General features: G+C 37.5%; 2 protein-coding genes across 2 annotated transcripts in view; both read left to right on the top strand.

Annotated features, from left to right (window-relative positions):
* LOC106753901 (protein RRP6-like 2) overlaps positions 1 to 19,277 on the top strand; it is a 51,513-nt gene extending 32,236 nt beyond the window's left edge. The window contains exons 8-14 of the mRNA XM_014635777.2: positions 10,798 to 10,880; positions 11,026 to 11,071; positions 15,968 to 16,055; positions 16,159 to 16,331; positions 17,687 to 17,977; positions 18,105 to 18,200; positions 18,541 to 19,277. Of these exons, the coding sequence (XP_014491263.1) occupies positions 10,798 to 10,880; positions 11,026 to 11,071; positions 15,968 to 16,055; positions 16,159 to 16,331; positions 17,687 to 17,977; positions 18,105 to 18,200; positions 18,541 to 18,804 (1,041 nt within the window). The 3' untranslated portion in view covers positions 18,805 to 19,277. The remainder of the gene's footprint in view (positions 1 to 10,797; positions 10,881 to 11,025; positions 11,072 to 15,967; positions 16,056 to 16,158; positions 16,332 to 17,686; positions 17,978 to 18,104; positions 18,201 to 18,540) is intronic.
* On the top strand, positions 204 to 3,264 carry LOC111241076 (TMV resistance protein N-like). Its single transcript, XM_022777627.1, has 4 exons — positions 204 to 1,023; positions 1,178 to 2,288; positions 2,447 to 2,737; positions 2,831 to 3,264. Exons 1-4 carry the CDS (start codon positions 485 to 487, stop codon positions 2,876 to 2,878), a joined length of 1,989 nt encoding a protein of 662 aa, XP_022633348.1. The 5' UTR covers positions 204 to 484; the 3' UTR covers positions 2,879 to 3,264.
* Positions 19,278 to 20,174: the final 897 nt, after the last annotated feature.

The raw sequence follows: 20,174 nt of genomic DNA, 5'->3' as shown, positions 1-20,174 counted from the left end.
TTTTATATAAAGAGTTGTTTTTCTAATTTCTAAATTACTTATTATAATAATAACAAAATTATATTAAACTTTTATGAGTAAAAAAATATGTACCTAATTCACATCTTAAATATACTAAAACTCACAAAGTTTACATTTGTCTACAAATCCGTGTTATAATAATATTAAGACTGAATCATGTTTTAAGTCTCTCATAAAATTGAGAAACTTTAATAAATTTTTGTAGTCTATTCAATACATAATAATTTTTTTGTTAACGAGATGATGTGGTTATTAAGTGATGATTTATAATTTTGTTTCCGTTTCAATCATTACAAGCTACATGATTTGACACAACCTGAATATGACTAGAGAGTTTCGGAGATTAAAGAAAGAGATTTTAAACAAACTAGTTTATTGACTTGACTATATTTGGAACTCATATCTCTCTTCTAGATCTTTTGTCGGTTCCTTTAAGATTAGAAATTGAATCATGTTGTAACTTATGCTTCTTGCTTTCCGTTGTTTTGAAGAAGAATGGGAATCTGCTATAAATAAAAATGACCCTGTTGGACTGGAGTCACGTTCAGATGCATTCTGCTACGATGTGTTCCTCAGCTTCATAGGCATAGACACACTCTATGGTTTTACAGGCCATCTCTACAAAGCTCTTAATGACAGTGGAATCCACACTTTCATTGATGATGAAAACCATCAGACAGGAGAGGAAATTACACCAACAACTGTGAAAGCAATTGAAGAGTCCAGGATTGCTATCACTGTGCTTTCTATAAACTATGCTTCTTCCACTTGGTGCTTAGATGAACTTGCAACCATTCTTGACTGCCTTAATAGAGAAAGACTGCTGGTCTTACCAGTCTTTTATTATGTGGATCCCACTCAGGTGCAATTGCAGAAAGGCAGGTTTGGAGAAGCCTTGACTAAGCATGAGGAGAGGCTCAAACATAACATGGAAAAGTTGTTGAAATGGAAGATGGCTCTTCATCAAGTAGCTAACTTGTTTTTCTTTCATATCGACCATGGGTACCCCACCCTGCCACTCTTCTATTTGCAAATGAGATTACGTTTCACTTGGATTTATGATTTCGTGTTAAAATTAGAAGGAAAAATAATTTTTTATCAACCTTGACTTCTACAAGGATTTAACTTTAAACTAACTAGACCTTTTTTCAAACAGGGCTGGTTATGAATATGAGTTTATTGGGAAGATTGTGGAGTGGGTCTCCAAGAAGATTAATCATGCTCATTATCCAATTGGACTAGAGTCACAAGTGCAAGAGGTAATGAAACTTTTGGATGTTGGATGTGATGGTGGTGCCCACATGATCGGGATTCATGGAACTGGTGGGGTTGGAAAATCGACACTGGCTCAAGAAGTTTATAATAATTTGATTTCTGAAAGGTTTGATGCTTCATGTTTTATTGAAAATGTGAGAGAAAAATCAAACAAGCACGGGTTACAATACCTCCAAAGCACCATTCTNGAGAATTTACTTGGAGAGAAGGACATCAAGTTAACTAGTGTGGAACAAGGAATTTTAATGATACAACGCAGGCTCCAGAAAAAGAAGGTTCTCTTGATTCTAGACGATGTTGACAGGCAGGAGCAATTGCAGGCAGTTGTTGGAAGAGCTGATTGGTTTGGTCGTGGCAGCAGAGTCATAATCACAACACGAGATGAACAGCTCCTTGCCTCCCATGATGTTCAAATAACTTATGAGGTGAAGAAATTAAATAACAAGGATGCTCTTGTATTGCTTAAATGGAAAGCTTTTAAAAATCATGACTTTGATCCAAGGTATGAGGAGCTCTTGAATCTTGCAGTAACTTTTTCTGATGGCATTCCATTAGCTTTGGAAGTAATAGGTTCCAACTTGTGTGGAAAAAGTGTAGAAGAATGGAAATCTGTCATTCATCAATTAGAAAAATGTCCAAGTAATCCGGTCGAAACAGTACTTAAAGCAAGCTTTGATTCTTTGGAGGAAAAAGAAAGGAGTGTTTTCCTTGACCTTGCTTGTTGCTACAAAGGATATGAATTGGCAGAGGTCGAAGATATACTTCAAGCTCATTATGGTCAGAACATGAAGTGTTACATTGACTCATTGGTTGAGAAATCTTTAGTTAAGCTTAGTCATGGTACAAAACCTTGTTATGACAGAGTTACATTGCATGACATGATTGAGGACATGGGTAAAGATATTGTCCGACAGGAATCATTGANAGGGCCAGGTGAGCGTACGAGATTATGGTTACTCGAAGATGTAAGACAACTTTTAGAAAACAACAGGGTGAGTTAAATTCATGATTGGTTTGATTTATGGTTTTTGAATATCATATTTTCACATCATAGTTGTTTATTTCTTTTGTAGTATTTCTCCCTAAATATGTGTACTAAAGTCTTACACATTCTTGTACTGTGGTTGGTTCATGCCTTTTGCATTAACAGGGAACTAGTAAAATTGAAATCATATGTCTGGATTTCTCCATATTTGATCAAGAAGAAAAAGTAGAATGGGATGGAAAGGCCTTCCAGAATATGCAAAACCTCAAAACACTTATTATTAGACATGGTAGTTTTTCCAAAGGTCCAGAATATCTCCCAGATAATTTGAGAGTGATAGAATGGTGGAGATATCCGTCAAATTGTTTACCATCTGATTTTCAGCCAAAGGAACTTGCCATATGCAAGTTACCCTGCAGTAGTATTTCGACAATTGAGATGAAAAACTTATTGAAGGCAAGTTTTAATGAGTGCATTTTCCTTATCTTGTAAATTGATAAATCCACTGTAAGATTATTCATTCAATTCTTCTTTCTTTTTTCTTTGCAGAAGTCGGTGAATCTAAGAGTTTTGAAATTTTCAAATACAAAGGTTTAACCAAGATATATAACATATCTGGTTAGCAAGTGTGGAGAAACTTTCATTTGAATATTGTCAGAAGTTTTCGACTGGTCAAGTTGACCTCTGTTGAAACCTCCATCTTTCGTGCTGTTATATCTCGATAGTTCTCCATAAATATAAGAAAAAAACTGGAAAATATATGGGAACTCAATTTCCAGTACACTCCCACAAAAGAATTTCCATTTTCATTTCAAGATTTTACATGGCTTTCATAAACTGACTGTCAAGATTTTCCCTTGATTTTGTCAGGTTCTGGATGGAATTAGATCATATATATTTTTTTAATCTTTGTAACAGAATTCAAAAACTTGTGTATTGTGAACAAATCTCAATCCTTAAAGGAGTCATAGTTTATGTACTTAAAGGAGTCATGCCATAATCCATGAAGGATGTTCATTTCATTGATCCATTAGCATGAGAAAATTGAACAATCATCTTATCGGTATGGAATCACAAAACCATTAGCTGCTAAAGTAAAAAGTTTGTGGACTAGCAAGATTCACACACTGTATTTGTGCAGAAATAGGAATCAATTAAAATTGGACTGGAAACTTAAAAGGATTTAGAAAGATTCAGACTGACTTGTAATGATGCAGGGTTATCTAGATCTCTTAATGCTCATCAATTGGGTTTTGAGTCTTTAAACTTACGTTTGAGAAAGAACAAAGTTACATAACAAATGATGTTAGGAAGTTACGTGTATATGAGAGGAAAAAGAGAATAATTAGAAGTTAGTTAGCCTAACTGCGATAACAGTAGGAAAGGCGGGATGGGTAGTATAAAAGGGTGAATAATTGAATAAAGAGGCAGTTATTTTTTTTGTGAGCTGTACAGGAGGCGTGACTCCTGTAGGGGGAGGTTAAGCTCTCTAGCTGTATCCAGGCATTGTGTTTGTGGATAATACAACGAGAGTTATACAGAAGTTTCTGGTGTGTTTAGTTTGCGTTACCTTTGGTTCCCGAATTAGGAACCTAACATTTGGTCCGACCTACCGGATCAAGAGAGGGGTTGACGGAGATGGAGAGCAAAATGGACGGAAGGGTGGAGACCCTTGAAATTACTGTAGAAGGGATTAAGGCGGAAACCGCTGCGATACGACGGGATATGCAGCAGATGATGCGACTCATGGGAGGAGGAGTGAACAATCAAGATGGAGGGTCTGACGGAAGCAGTAATTCAGTGAATGATAATCAAGAGAAACGTGATCAAGGTAGCTTCCAACAGAATTGGCGGAAACGGGTGGACCTACCGGCGTTTGAGGGAATGGAGCCGCACAGTTGGATTAATCGGGCAGAACGTTTCTTCGACATCCAGAAGGTAGCGGAGGAGGACAAGGTGGAACTTGCCTACATTAGCATGGAAGGTAGTGTGAGTTATTGGTTTAAGGTTTGGAAAGATAAAGCAATTGATCGTTCGTGGACTGGTTTGAAGTTGGCATTGTTGAATCGGTTTGGAGGAGGTTTTAGAGGAACCGTGTTCGAACAGATGCGACGCTACGACAGGAGGGAACGGTGGAGGAATACGTTAGAAATTTCGAAATCTTGCTGGGCCAAACCCATGGATTGGCGGAAGAGTTAGTATTGGGGTTTTTTCTCGCGGGTTTACGAGAGAACGTTAAGGGACAGGTTCGTATCCAAGACCCCCAAGAATTCATGGTGGCGGTGAGAATTGCGCGGGACGTGGAGGATGCAATGGTCAAAGCGCGGGGAGGGGTGTGGAATGGCTTTAGGCCGAACACCACGAGTATGCGGGTTTCGTCAGCGGTCGTTCGAGGCGATGTCGATCGATCATCGGTGAATCGGCCGGGGGGGACGGAGATTAGTGGCGCGAACAGGCGAGAATGGGGGACGACAACAGGTAATGGGAGGGGAAGTACCTTTGGAGGTGGGGATAACAGAGCGCGAGCGGTGCGCAACTTGCCTTACCCCGAGTATCTGAAGAGGAGAGAAGAAGGACGTTTTTTTCAATGTGGAGGTCCTTTTGCACCGGGCCATCGTTGTTCCGAAAGGAGCTTGAGAGTGTTGTTATTGGCGGAGGATGAGGAGGACGCCGGCGATGATGAAACTGATCAAGAAGTTAAACCGATGGAATTATCTGCATGTTCAGCGGGGGGTTTAACTCAACCTCGAACAATGAAGGTGAAGGGGAAGATCGGAGACCGGGAGGTGTTGGTCCTCATTGATAGTGGGGCCAGCCACAATTTTATTAGTCGGAAGTTGGCGGAGGAATTGGAACTAACCATTACAGATACGGTCCCGTATACTGTAAGTCTGGGGGATGGACAGAGAAAGATAACGAGGGGTTGCTGTGAGAGAGTCGTCGTTGTTCTGGGAGAGGCGGAGGTTGAAGAGAAGTTTCATCTCTTTGAGTTAGGCGGAGTCGATGCTATATTGGGGGTGGAATGGTTAGAAAAATTGGGTGAAGTAGTGTTAAATTGGAGGGCAATGACCATGGGGTATTGCACGAGGGGTAAAAGGGTGGTGATACAAGGAGATCCTGCTCTAACCCGACAGTTGGTGGAGCCACACGCTTTGTTGAAAATGACAAATGCTGAGTCATGGCTTATTATTTGGGAGTTGGGCCGAGTGGAGAGTGAGCTGGACCGGGAAGAAGAGGTGGATTTGACAGAAGCACAGAGGGCAGAGATGGGGACGCTTCTGCAGAAGCACTACCGTGTTTTTCGAGAAGTGCAGGGGTTACCACCGACTCGAGACTTGGTGCACTGGATACCATTAAAAGAAGGAGAAAACCCAGTGAATGTTCGTCCCTATTGTTACCCACATCTGTTAAAAGACGAGATCGAGAGGCAAGTGGCTGACATGCTGCGAGCGGGAATAATACGGCCCAGTTCGAGTCCATATTCCAGTCCGGTGATACTAGTACAGAAGAAAGATAAAAGCTGGCGTTTTGGCGTGGACTATCGGGCGTTAAACCGGGTGACTATTCCGAACAAATTTCCCATCCCTGTCATCGAAGAGCTCCTGGACGAGTTGAGAGGGGCTGCATATTTTTCGAAGATCGACCTTAAAAGCGGCTATCACCAGATCAGAATGGGGAAAGAGGACATACACAAAACAACATTTAGGACTCACCAAGGCCACTACGAGTTCCTCGTGATGCCCTTCGGTCTCACAAATGCACCGTCAACGTTCCAGAATGCGATGAATGAACTGTTACAAAGGTACTTACGAAAATTTGTATTGGTCTTCTTCGATGATATTTTAGTTTACAGTGCCAGCTGGGAGGAGCACCTTGAACATGTAAATCTGGTGTTGGAAGTATTAGAAGGAAGTGATTGGATAGCTAATAAAAAGAAATGTGAGTTTGGGAAAAAGAAGATAGCGTACTTGGGGCATGAAATTTCAGAAGCAGGAGTTGAAATGGATGGGGACAAAGTTAAGGCCGTGGTAGAATGGGAAGAACCGAAGACTCTGAAAGCATTAAGGGGATTCCTGGGTTTAACGGGGTATTATAGGAGGTTTGTGAGGGGATATGGAAAAATAGCTAAGCCTTTGACGGAGTTGTTGAAGAAAGGCAAATTTTTATGGTCCGAGCAAGCCAGTCACGCCATGGCAGAACTGAAGAAGGCGGTCACTACAGCACCAATTTTAACTTTGCATGATTTTAATCAGGAGTTCCACGTTGAATGTGATGCTTCAGGAGGGGGAATAGGAGCTGTACTCACTCAAAGAAAAAAACCCATTGCGTTTTTTAGCAAAGCACTATCCGAGACTTCCATGACCAAATCGGTATACGAAAAAGAGTTAATGGCGTTGGTGTTGGCCATCCAACACTGGCGACCTTATCTACTAGGGAGAAAGTTTGTGGTGCATACTGATCAACGTAGTTTAAAATATCTGTTGGAGCAAAGGATTACTACATACAGCCAACAAAACTGGATAGCCAAGTTGATGGGCTATGATTTTGAAATCATGTATAAGAAGGGGAGTTCCAATACAGTGGCCGATGCTTTATCAAGGAAGGAAGAAGGAGAAATGGAGGAGGCAGAGTTACGGGTGATGTCCAGGTCCTATTGGCAGGATTTTCAGGAGGTATTAAAGGAGGTGGAAAGAGATGAGACTTTGAAAAAGATAATAGCTGACATTAAAAGGGATCCCGAATGCCATGCGACGTATACTCTAGAAAATGACCGACTGCACTACAAGGGCAGGCTTGTAATATCCGAAACATCTACCTGGATTCCCAAATTATTGGCTGAGTTTCACGTGACGAATACTGGAGGACATTCTGGGGTATTTAGAACATATAGGAGGATAGCCCAATCGCTTTATTGGAAGGGTATGAAGAAAGCTGTCACCAATTTTGTGGCAGGATGCATAATTTGTCAGCAGCACAAATATATGGCAGCTTCTCCCTAAGGTTTGTTGCAACCTCTACCGATACCGCAAACAGTATGGGAGGAGATCACCATGGATTTTATTGTAAAGCTACCTAAATCACAAGGTTATGATGCTATATTGGTTGTGGTGGATAGGCTGAGCAAATACGCACACTTTATGGCACTTAGACATCCTTATTCGGCCAAAACGGTGGCGGAGGTATTTATCCGAGAGGTTGTCAGGCTACATGGGGTTCCTGTCTCAATTGTGAGTGATCGAGATCCTTTGTTCTTGAGTACGTTTTGGAGGGAGCTTTTTAGAATGCAAGGGACACAACTCAATATGAGTATTGCTTACCACCCGACCACGAATAGACAGACAGAGGTAATTAATCGGATTTTGGAGGGATGTCTGAGATGTTTTTGCTCAGAGCAGCCCAAGAACTGGCATGCAGTGTTACCGTGGGCTGAGTACTGGTACAACACCAGCTACCAGGGAGCTGCGAGATGCACGCCGTTTGAAACGGTCTATGGCAAAGCTCCTCCGTCCTTGAACAGATTTGTACCGGGGGAGTCAGTGGTAGAGGCAGTCGCACAAGATCTCATGACAAGGGACGAGGCTTTGAGACAACTGAAATTTCACCTAAGTCGTGCTCAGGATTTAATGGTGAGCCAAGCGAATAAGAAGAGAAGAGATGTGGACATGTGGGGGACTGGGTCTATCTTAAAATTAGACCTCATAAGCAAGCATCTATACTAGTTCGTTTACATCCTAAACTAGCAGCTCGATACTTTGGCCCTTTCCAGGTGCTACAGCAGGTGGGCCCAGTTGCATTCCGACTACAGCTGCCAGAAAATGCACGTATACATGCAGTCTTTCATGTGTCACAACTTAAAAAGGTGGTGGGAACAAAGAAGGTTGAGAAGGACCTGCCAGCTGAGCTACAAGCAGAGGGGCCTACATATTGGCCAGTGGGAGTGTTGGGGAAGAGGCAACGACAGCAAGGGAATGAGCAAATACCACAGATCCTGGTTCAGTGGCAGGAAGGTGGCAGCGAAGGAGCTACGTGGGAAGATGTGTTGACTATCCAAGATTAGTATCCTGATTTTAATTTCAACCTTGAGGGCAAGGTTGCTGAAGAAGGGGAGGGTAATGTTAGGAAGTTACGTGTATATGAGAGGAGAAAGAGAAGTAATTAGAAGTTAGTTAGCCTAACTGCGATAACAGTTAGGAAAGGCGGGATGGGTAGTATATAAGGGTGAATAATTGAATAAAGAAGCAGTTAGTTGTTTTGTGAGCTGTATAGGACGCGTGACTCCTGTAGGGGGGAGGTTAAGCTCTCTAGCTGTATCCAGGCATTGTATTCGTGTTTGTGGATAATACAACGAGAGTTATACAGAAGTTTCTGGTGTAATTAGTGTGCGTTACCATAGGTTCTTGAATTAGGAACCTAACAAGTAGTCATCTTGACTACAAGAGAGAAAGTGTCACAATAATCAAGAGCATAAACCTGAGTGTAACCTTTTGCAACAAGTTGGGCTTTGAGCCGATCAATTTCACCATTAAGGTCGACTTTAACTACATATACTCATAGGCAACCAATCACCTTTTTGCCCGGGGGAAGCGGCACCCGCTCCCAAGTATTACTTTGGTCAAGAGCGTGCATTTCTGCAATCATAGCTTGTCGTCATCCAGGATGATCAAGTGTTTCTTTCACATTCTTAGGTATAACTACAAAAGACATTGAGGATAAAAGAGAAAAATAGGAGGGTGACAATCGATGATAGCTACGAAAAATATAAATGGGATGAGGGTTTCGAGTGAAAAGAGTACCTTTTCTGAAGGCAATAGGCCATACTGAATCATTTATACCAAAAGGTGTAGGAGGAGGTGACGAGGGAGAAGAATCTGAAGTAGGAGTTTCACCATTTTCTTGGGGATGTAGACTATCCATTGGGACCTTGTGTGGGATGGAAAAATAAGCGGTGGCAGTGCTGTTAGTTGGGAGTTGGTCTATATAATTAGACCAATCAGTTCCTTGGGGGAGAGGATGATAAATTTTGTAGATTGAGCTTTAGCTCTTTGTGAAGGGGAAACCCTTGGAGGAGAGAGTGTTCTCAATATTACTCTTCTTTCTCTTTTCAATATTGGGTTCCTAATAGATGACTACTTTGGGTGCAGTTGGATTTGGTTAATGAAGAATTGATCAAAATTGTTTTGTATATTTGACACTTTTTCTAATGAAATAAAAAACTCAAGTTGATATATTCATTCATATTTTACATAGTTACAATGCTTGTTAATTTTTTTCTCACCATTCTTCATCAAACTTTGTGTCCTCATACTACTGAACAAAATGGAGTACCCAAACACAAAATGAAACATCTTATTGAAATTACTTGGTGCTTTTGGGGGAATGCTATCCTAACATGTTATCATCAATTCTTAATGATTTGGTTCCCGTCTTTGTCTTTCTCTCACTTTTCTGTATTTCGTCTTTCTCTATGTTCCTTTGCTATTTAGACGACCCTTTTCTGTATTTCGTCTTTCTCTATGTTCCTTTGCTATTTAGACGACCCGTGACATGTTCTTCTATGAGAAAGGAATTAGCATCAAATGTTACAAAACAATTTAAAGAGCAATTTTATTTAAAGAGACTAAATTGTAAGGACAATTGGAAAGTACAAGCAAATTAAGATTGAATCCATGAGAATTTTTGGAAAATAGATAAATGAGAATGAAGATCTATTACCAGAAATATGACCAGGGGCACCTAAGTCAAGTATCCATGTTGAAAAACAGTTAGTGCCGAAGAAGATTCTACTTGATGGTTGAATTTTTTCATATTTAAGTCTCAAATACACTTGGCACTCATCATCTGAAAAATTGGACAGTCCTTTGCATCTTGCTTTCTTTCTTTTCCATGTGACAAGAGTCTCTCCCAAAAACATGCAATAGCCGGAAGTTGATGATGACTGCATAGTCAACATCTGTGTAAGGCTTTCATCGTCAAATTCCCACCCTTTTTGAATAAGAGGCCTCTCCATAGTGTGAATTTCAAATACAGGAGATTTTTATCAACAGCTTGCCCACTAGCTTTGCCCTTTGGTTCATGATGAGTTGGCTTACAGTTGAAAATAAGAATGATTTTATTATTCTCAATCATATCAATTACATTCTCCTTTGCTCTATTTGTAACAATCTAATCTTCTAAAATAGGGAAATAAAATAATCTAAAAGATTACACATCTACTTTCTTTAATTAGGAAGATTCTATAGATATATTCTTTAATTAAGAAGATATTTTCTCTAATTACAACACTAACAGATGCTAGCTCTCGTTGATTCTCTGTCAAATATCTTTTTCTGTACCAATAGCTGATTTTGCAATCAATCTGTCCCCTAATTAGTGCTAATTATAGTAGTATTCTTTCGATATTTAATAACTTATTAACAACATAGATCTTTAATCAAAACGCAGAACAACACTAAAGAATGGCTGGCTTAATGAATCTTGTCTTTCAGCCTTTTAACCAGAATTCCATTCACTTACAGGTTTACAAGCGCAGTTATGATATCTGCATGCAGTTATATGAGAAGGACCTGCTGACAGAAAACTCGTTCCTTCATTTATATGGGTTTGTTGCTTTTTCTCTATTGTCAATCTTTAATTACTTAAGCATTCTTTATTAGTAGCAACTTTTTCAAACTACAATTCTGCCACTTCTATGTAAAGTTAGTTTTGAAGTATTTTTGTTGAATTTATTACTGTTTTCTATGAAGGTTGCGAAGGGCTGGTTTTAATGCTCAGCAGCTTGCTGTTGTTTCAGTAAGTTTCCCTTTGACTTTGTTATATAAATACTCAACATTTATTTTATAAACATTCTATAGGGATATATAGTATTTGATCTGGAGGAAATTGAGTATCTTTCATTTTTGTGTAATTAATGTAATTAGCCTATGTACATAAACTTCATGGTGTCATTCAAATACACTGTTTCGGCACAATATGCCCCCTATTCTTCTGGCATTACACAAACTAGAAATGTCAGCATGTTTTTCTCTTGAATACCATTTTCTTTGTTGATATTGTAAGACCCCTGAAATGTATGTTATATAAATATAAATATAGAACACAATAAATGTTGTGGGTAGTAAATGTTAGGTGTAAGCTAGAGTAGACGACTACTGACGAAAATGTGAGCACTAGATGACTTCTATGAATGGAGTAGACAACCTTGGTAACTGGGCAGTAGACTATATAAGTATTAGACAACCATAACAATAGAAGGACTAGATGGATTAGATTATTCGATTTCATTGGGCGAAGACAACTAAATCATTAGGCCAGGCATAACAGATTTCATTGGTGATGGATTTGTACATGAAATATGTTATAAAGAGGTTATCATTTAGAGAATTATTAAGGAGAATATTGGGAATGTATTTATTATGGAAAATGTTATTATAGGAAAGATTTGGCAGTTAAAGAAAGACTAAGTAGGAAATAAGGTGCATACTGATATATAATATGGATATTTTTATATTTCTTAAGAGATAAAATCTTTGATGATACGAGAATAATTTTAAAAGATTATAGAGTGCATGAGAATTATCTTTAAGCTAATTTTCTTATTTTATCTACAAGGATATTACAAGGCTTATCCTTAAGGGTTGAGATTTTATAAAAAAATTCTATGAAACAGAAATAGAAAGGTAGGAAAAGATATATATGATGTTTTATGATTATTAAAAGGATCACGTAAAATTTCTTAAGAGTATCTAGGATTTTAAAGATGAGAATGAAACCTATAAATATATATCCTAAACATGTAGGTGAGGGTTCTGATTGGTGAGAAGAAACATGGATGAGTAGAAGGAAAAGTAAGAGTAAGAGTCAAACATAGGGAGAAGCTTTGAAGTTTAACGTACTCAATCCAGGTTAGGGAAGTTAATGTTTAATCTGATTGTGTGATGAGTATCTATATGCATTGTCATGTTTGCATTGATGAATTGATTGAATGTTTGATTTGTATGAGCATGTCTCCAAGAATGCTGAGACAAGATGGGCAGGTCCCCATGTTTGCTATGGGTTTGGGTAGGTCCTCATGACTGCTACGAGATGGGAAGGTCCTCATGATTACTACAAGGTTTGAGCAGGTCCCCATGACTGCTACCGTGTTTGAGCATGTCTCCATGAATGCTATGAGTGTGTGCATGTCCGTATGAGTGCTTCTAGATATCTAAGATGATGTCTTGAGGCGAGTAGAGATAGGGCCACAGTGCCATAATTTATTAATGATGTATTATGATATATGTGATATTTTGATAATTCTGATTGCAGTCTTTGTTATATTAGCATATCCTTGTGTGTGGTTGTGGTTTCCATTTACAATGATTGTGTATATGCATGAGAGCGTTGGAGCAAATGATGAAGCCGGTTTGGCTGCATAACAAGGATAGACGAGTGGAGAGTGGGATGATTCCGGGCTAGCAATTTACTTTATAATTTTCTTTTATTCATGTCACTCAAATTTACTATATAAAGACAATTGATTTTGTTTTCCCAGTTTCAATAAAGGTCTTAAGATTTTACTAAAATTTATATATTTGTTTATAAATAAATAGCTTTAAAAGTGTTAAGAAAAGATGGGATGTTACAAATCTGGGTAACGTTGCCATGTTCTCAGAATCACAATTTTCCTCAGAATCCTGCAATTTTGGATGGTGTTGAAAAATGACGATAATTGTGGTCATCCCTAGCAAATTAGTTGTGGCCACTTTTAGGGTGGTGGTTACTTTTGTTAGAATATGCTTAGAATAGGCTTTATTGAAAACCTGTTTTGAGTTGTACCTATCTGTATCTAGTGTCCTAGAGGTGTCTATCGATCCCGCTCTGCTTGTCCTTGTTCTATCCAGTGAAGAAAACCTGTTTTGAGTTGTACCTATCTGTATCTAGTGTCCTAGAGGTGTCTATCGATCCCGCTCTGCTTGTCCTTGTTCTATCCAGTGAAGAAAATGTTGGCTTACCACTATAAGCAATTGGCCATTACAGTTTGCTTTCGTGACCACCATATTTGGAGCTTCTCTCCAAGCAACCGCCAACCCTATTGGTCTTGAAGGCAGAAACTGCCTCACGTACACCCACATGCCGCCTCTTTATCATGCATCTCAAACAACTGTTGCCTGTGCACTGCTTTCCAACCACTAGAGTGCCATTGTGTTGCTGTGTTTGGGTTCATTGTCCTCTCTATGTTCCATTTCAACCCCTATTTGTCCCTTTTGTGAGGGTTGGTTGTTTGGCTCCCTTTTTTTCCTTATAGAGTTCTCATTTTACCCTTCTTTTCTGGTCAGAAATGGCTGCTGGTTCCATCAAACTGTTTTTACAGTTTCTCGCATCATTACGTTAGAAAAGCTTAACGGGAGAAATTGTCTTGGGAAGCATTTGTTGAGCATTGGTCAAGGGTTTCATGATCACTTGGAAAAAGATGTCAATGAGATCTCGTCAAAAAAAGTACTGCACAATAGCAAAAGTTAGACTTGCAACTTTGTGCTCTGTTGTGACAAACTTTGGAACCCAATAACTGGGAATCCTCATAACTTTCAAATCATGCACAACCTTTTAGAAGAAGGCCCAGAGTTTTTATGCAAGTGGTATACAGTGGCTCTATGATTTTTCCCACAAGCTAACATCTTTTAAACAAACAAATCGCAAAATGATGACTTTTATTGTTGAAGGTCAATATGCTTCTGAAGAATTGAAGATTTTAATTGAAGCTAATACCCTTAAAGTAATTAAAAAGAAGGTTGTGGGAGTAGAAGATGACTTGGTGGTAGGGAACATTCTCAATGCACATATTTTGCAAAGAATGGGTCATGTCCAGAAAATTTCTTCTCCATGAACTTCCTGACTAGACAACCAATATCTCAAAATTTGTGGTTCTTGGAAAGTTTTTTGACAAGGAATATCAAGAATATTTAAGATTGAAATCCAACAGCCTACCACAACCATCTACAAATCTCAGTTTGTCAAAAACTTGGATTTCACAATTTGTGGAAAGTCAAAGTTCATGGATAATTGCCTCGTGCTTTCAATGATATTTCTAGTAATACCTTTTTGTCCTCTTTCCTTTCTTTTCCTAAAAATTCTCATCTCATAACCTTGGTCAATAGATCTGCAAAATATGTGCATTGTGAATTAGTCGAGCTTTCTTTTCTCCTTCCACAAACATAAAATTTGTTCTCCTTGCTAGTGTATGTCCCTTCAATCTTATTTCCTTAAGTCAATTAACCAAGTTGTCAATGACAGAATGATGTGAACTTTTGGCTGTCTCAATGAAATGTTAGATATTATTAGTCATAATATCTAAAAATATCTTATATTTACTATATTTATGTGTATTTGCCATATTTTCCCTTTATGATTCTTCATTATAAAATATATTACCTACAAGGGAGATTAACCCTATACCTAGTTTTAACTATATTCAACATGGTATCTAGAGCTGAGGTTCTCTGTTTTTTTTTTCATCACAACTACCATTGCACCGCAGCCACCTCCAGAGTCACCGCTGTTGTTGCCAGTTATAGTTCAAACTGGCGACCACATCGTTCTGCTCATCTTGACTAGGCGACCACTGTGCTGTTGAGATCACCGTTCTACCATTCACTCTTTAAAACAAATGTTTTGTGCTTACACTAGTGGAATTCAATATCTTTATGGTGTTTGTCACGATTTTCTCACTATTGTTGCTCCTCGAAGTCATGGCCAAATGGCTGAATATTTGGGTAAAATTCATGTTCTTCTTCATGACTTTAATGAGGTAGACCTCCTGCCTCTATTCCCACCCAAGAACTAGAGGAATGGTCAAAGTTCTTTAGTTTGTTGGCATTACATGGACTTGTTGATGAATATTCCTATGTCTGTGATCAGATTTTAGGTTCCCCTGTTGTGTCCAATTTTACTTGTACTTGTTCCATCCTTTTGTGTGTGCCCAGTAAACACATCATTGATATACCTGCTTCCTCCAATGATTCCTTTGCTTTGGCATCTCAACCTGATGATCACAATCGCAAGCCAGGAAAGGGTCTTCACAAGTGTGACCAATGTCACAAGCTAGTCTACAAGATTGACAAGTGTTATACATTACATAGTCATTCTCCTTGATCTGCTACAATTGTCCAAACTGATCCTCCCTCACAATCATCTATTGTGGATCCGACTTCATCATCTATTGCAGGAAAATATGCTATTTTCAATGAATTTCTCAAATGATACGAGGATCATCAAAACTCTAGTTCCAAACTTAGCACATATAATTTGTATACTCTAGTTTAAGGGGAAGTTTAAGAATAGGCATTATTTGAGAAACTGTTTTTGGTTGTACCTATCTATACCTAGGGTCTAGAGGTGCCTTTATTTTTTCTATTCTTTTGTCTATCTCTTCAGATTGATCTAACAGATTCTATATATAAATGTAAGAACCTAAGAGAGTCTTGTACAAACTCTGAAATATATTCTCTTATTATTTTTCTCAAGTACTTTGTGTAGTAATATGGTTTAGATGGAGCATATATTTCTTGAGCAGTCTTTGCCTTGTGAGTTAATTTTTATGAGGGTGAAGTTAGGTCTATAGTCCAGATTCTAAGACATATAGCTGCTTCTGCGTCAGATTTCTGTATGATTCACAACCATTATATTTCATATGAACTGCATGTCTCACAGGGGCTCTGGGAATGGCGTGATGGTCTTGCACGTGCAGATGATGAGGGGCCTGGTTATGTATTGCCAAATAAAATTATTCTTGAAATTGGTAAATGAAATTTATGTAGACTTCTTCTCTATTGTCTTCTGTTTAATACGCAGTACTTTTGCACAGCAAACAACAAATCAGTTTTTGTTTTCCCATTTCAAAGCTAAGCAGATGCCTGTCATTATAAGCAATTTACGGAGAATAGTAGGAAGGTCAAAGCTCCCATATGTTGAGCGCAGCCTTGATGTCATTGTTAACATTGTCAGACATTCTATGCAAAATGCTGCTGCCTTTGAAGAGGCTGCACTGCGTTTGAAGGAAGAACATGCAGCAAGTGTAAGTAGTATGTTGATCGGTTGAAACCTTGCTGAATGATGCGTTATTTTTCTGTAGCATGTCTGCTTGGTAATTGATAGTGATTTGCATTGTTTTGAATAAATATTCTCGGTAATTTATCCTTTGCACTTATTCTTAATTATTAAGGGATCAAGATGAACTGGAATAATGTGACTTGCCACATCAAGCTGTATGCTGCTGACTGTTATCTTACTGTAGCACAAAAATAGTACCAATAAGAAAATAAAAATTGTTAGACTCGGGAGATTGCATACACAAATAGGGATAATTTTATTAATAATAATTCTGAGCAAAACCAGAATTAAAGGACAAATCCATAAATACAGGCCTAAGCCCTAACTGAGTTCTCTTAATCACACTTTCAAATTCATAAACAACCTGCCTCATAACTGTCAGGCATAAAGATATCGATAACTGCCTCATAATTTAAACAGTAACGACACTCTTCTGACATTAAATAATAATTGCTTCATGAAGAAATAACTATCTATTGTCACATATGAAAGCAGAATTGCCTCGTACATATATTGTAGCCGCCTTCTGTAACTGCTTCATATTTTTTGGTTCTAAAATGGATCAAGTTAATCATTGGTACTTCTAACATTAAGTTGACTGGATCTGGTGATGTGATATCAATAAAATTATGAACATACTTCCAATTGAACTTGGTTGGGTTTTAGTTGGTGTAGTTGGATTAAGCTCTTTATCTTTTCTCATTTTGCGTTCACAATAATTTATAACAAAAAGAATAATGAGATAGTTTGTGAAAAGGGAAAGGTTTGAATTGAGCAAATCCACACAGCTATCTGATTTACATCTTTTAGAATATTTTATAGTTGTCTGTCCTGTAATTTCTTCCAATTACTTTTTCTCCTGTGTATTTGGCAGAGGAAAGAAATAAGATGAAACTAAATAGGTAGAGTGAAAATAAATGAGAAATAAAGGGAAAAGTAAAATTGTTTATTTAAATAGAACTAGGGAAGAGACGAGGAGAAAGATGCTGAGATGACTAGAAATAGATGAGAAATAAAGTTGTTTAGGTGAAGAGAACTAGAGAAGAGATGGGGAGAGAGATATAGATATTACTATTAATAGATGAGAAATAGTATCACGGGACTCTCACTAATTTTTTTAAAATTATCTCTCCTTTCTCTTCTCTACCTAAAACCAATATTAACTATTTCTTTATCCATCTTCACCATCCTCTCAACCTACAAGCCACCCTACTGTGTAGTGCCTTACCAGCTTCCAAAGTAGTATTGTATGACTGTTTTCATTTGGTTTTAGTTACTGGTTTTTTACATGTTGATGAATTGTATATGATCATGATACAGTTGTCAAATGTAGTACCCATTAAGGATGGAACTGAAGTACCTCAGACGCAAAACTTAAAGATTGGATGCGCAGCAACAGAAAGCATTGGAGTTGAAAATGACACCTGTATTGATATCTCGGAGAATTGTTTTTCTCCTGACCTGGACGAGGAATGTTTTCAGCATGAAGATAAAGATAGACAAGGAAAAGTTATATCGAATTGTCTCACTTTAGATTTTCCAAGTGCCAGTCTCACTATTTCAGAGAAGCCTCAAGATGCTGCAAACGTTATTACACTCTCTACAGCGAAGGTTGTAAAGAAAAAAAATATCCAACCTCTTTCAATGCTATTCTAACATGGATAAAACAAAACTAAAGTGAAAAAGAGCTATTTCAATGTCTTTCCAATCAATATAATCCTCGCTAATTGATCGATAGGGCAATGGAGAGGTGCTAAAACTGCCTACTGGAACTATTGATGCGCCACTTCTGGGCTATCGAATGTCAGAATGGAAGCCTCGTCCCAACAAAAAGGTGAGCTTGTCACAAATATTTCAAAGGATGTTTGTTGCGATAAGGTTGTTTTGCTTTTCCTTTTTGGCTGTAATTTTCAATTTTAGCATTCTTGAAATTACGTATGTTTTAGAAATGACTATTATTACTACTACTATTTTCGACAAACAACAAATAGCAAGCCACGATTTTAATTTTTTTTACTGCTAAATAAGCTAATTTAAACGTGTACAGTGTCTTTTGGTGAGCCTTATACTCAATTATTTAATGATGCATGCATGATTACTGTACCTTCTTAATTTATATTTGGACCACTTTCTGTGCAACTATTATCAACTCTGCTTTCTGTGTTGGTTCTTAGGTCAAGCAGGAGATCAAGCTAGAACAGATTGAACCATCGGACAATCTTCCATCCCTTTTTGTTTTGGACAATAGTGAGAAGTTAAAACTAGCATCCAAAAAATCAGACCCACAGAAGAAACCTGTTTCAGGTTCAGTTTCTACCTCCTCCCCTGTTGGGGTTGTAACGGTAATGTCTGATTCAGACTCGGAGGATACGCTGCAGCTAAAGAACTCCAACAACCACCCAGGAAAAAATTCTCTTGTGCCCAGGAAAAGAAGATAAAATATGAGCCAAGGTCTCAGTCTGAATTGTTATCAAATCTTGTGACATTGTTTTCAGAAACAACTTAAATAGAGAGGAGCTGGAGACAACCGAAGAAGAAACCAGTGGCTTTTTAGCAGCTTTCTTTTGATGTTGAAGTGGAAAAGGAGACATGTCTCCCTTTGGAAAGGACATAGAAAATGCATTTTGCCAGAGCCAACGTGACTCAGTAGCAAAATCAAAACTTCAACCCTAAACGTGGGGAAGAAGCAGTGATTTTTTGACAAAGTAATTGCTGCGAGGTAGATGTTGGGTCTTTTCAGCTTCTGGGATGCAAAGGCAGCATTTGGGTGATTAACTGAAATTAGGTTGCATCGTTATCTTCCATTTACAGAGAAAAACTAGTGTTGTCATTATCAGTATCTTTGAATAGTAATGAAAAATATGAAAAACAGCTATATTTCGTTTTGCAGTTCAAATCTAGATAGATATAACATTTTCTTGTACAGAAAACAAGTTATTAAAATAAAGACGCTTTTCATGCATTTTGTTTTTAACCCAAAAAAATATGAAAACTTAAAGTTGCTTTTATAAAAGATGAATTAAAACTATTTTCACAAAAATAAATATAAATTTAATTTATAACAATCGTCTGTAATCTTCTTCTGTATGCACTTCAAATAGAATATAATTTATACTGTAGCATCCTACTAATTAGTATGTTATAACAATAATAGAATGAACCCTTATTATATGGCTATGTAAGTTTTGTAGAGAGAATAAAAAAGAAAATCAGTTTTAAGCATTACAGTTAAATATTAACATTAGCATACTAAACCTTTTTGTGTTTCAAATGATTAAAAAAATATATATTAAAACCTTTTTACATTGTCTTTTGTGATTATAAAATTGAAAATTATTATTGAATGTGGCGCGTTATGTTGAATGGAAAATTAAGTGATCATTTTGAACGGTATAATTAAGTAATAATTTTGAATGGTATAATATCAACAACTAATATCCAAAAAATTCTTTTAAGATATATAAAATAAGATATTTATCTATTTTAAATGAATGTCAGAGACAAATGATTTCAAAGTTTTGAAGGATATATTTTTTTACAGAAACTAAAAGCAAAGTTTATACATTTTCTTTAGACTAAACAATAATTTACAGACAAACTAAAAATAAAGAAATAAAGTTTTACAGAGACCAGAGTAAAAAACATTTAATTAAAATTTAATTACTCCATTAGTTTTTGTACATGTACAAACTTTACTTATTATTATATTTAAAAATATTCATTATACTCGTCATAAATATTAGGGTTAAATATGTTTTTGATTTCTTAAATTTTATTGAAAATTAGAATTAGTCCATTTTTGAAACTT

Source organism: Vigna radiata, unplaced genomic scaffold (genome assembly GCF_000741045.1).
Source record: "Vigna radiata var. radiata cultivar VC1973A unplaced genomic scaffold, Vradiata_ver6 scaffold_7, whole genome shotgun sequence".
Classification (NCBI taxonomy): domain Eukaryota; kingdom Viridiplantae; phylum Streptophyta; class Magnoliopsida; order Fabales; family Fabaceae; genus Vigna; species Vigna radiata.
The sequence above is the reverse complement of the archived record's forward strand: the minus strand, read 5'-3'. Positions and strand labels throughout refer to the sequence as shown.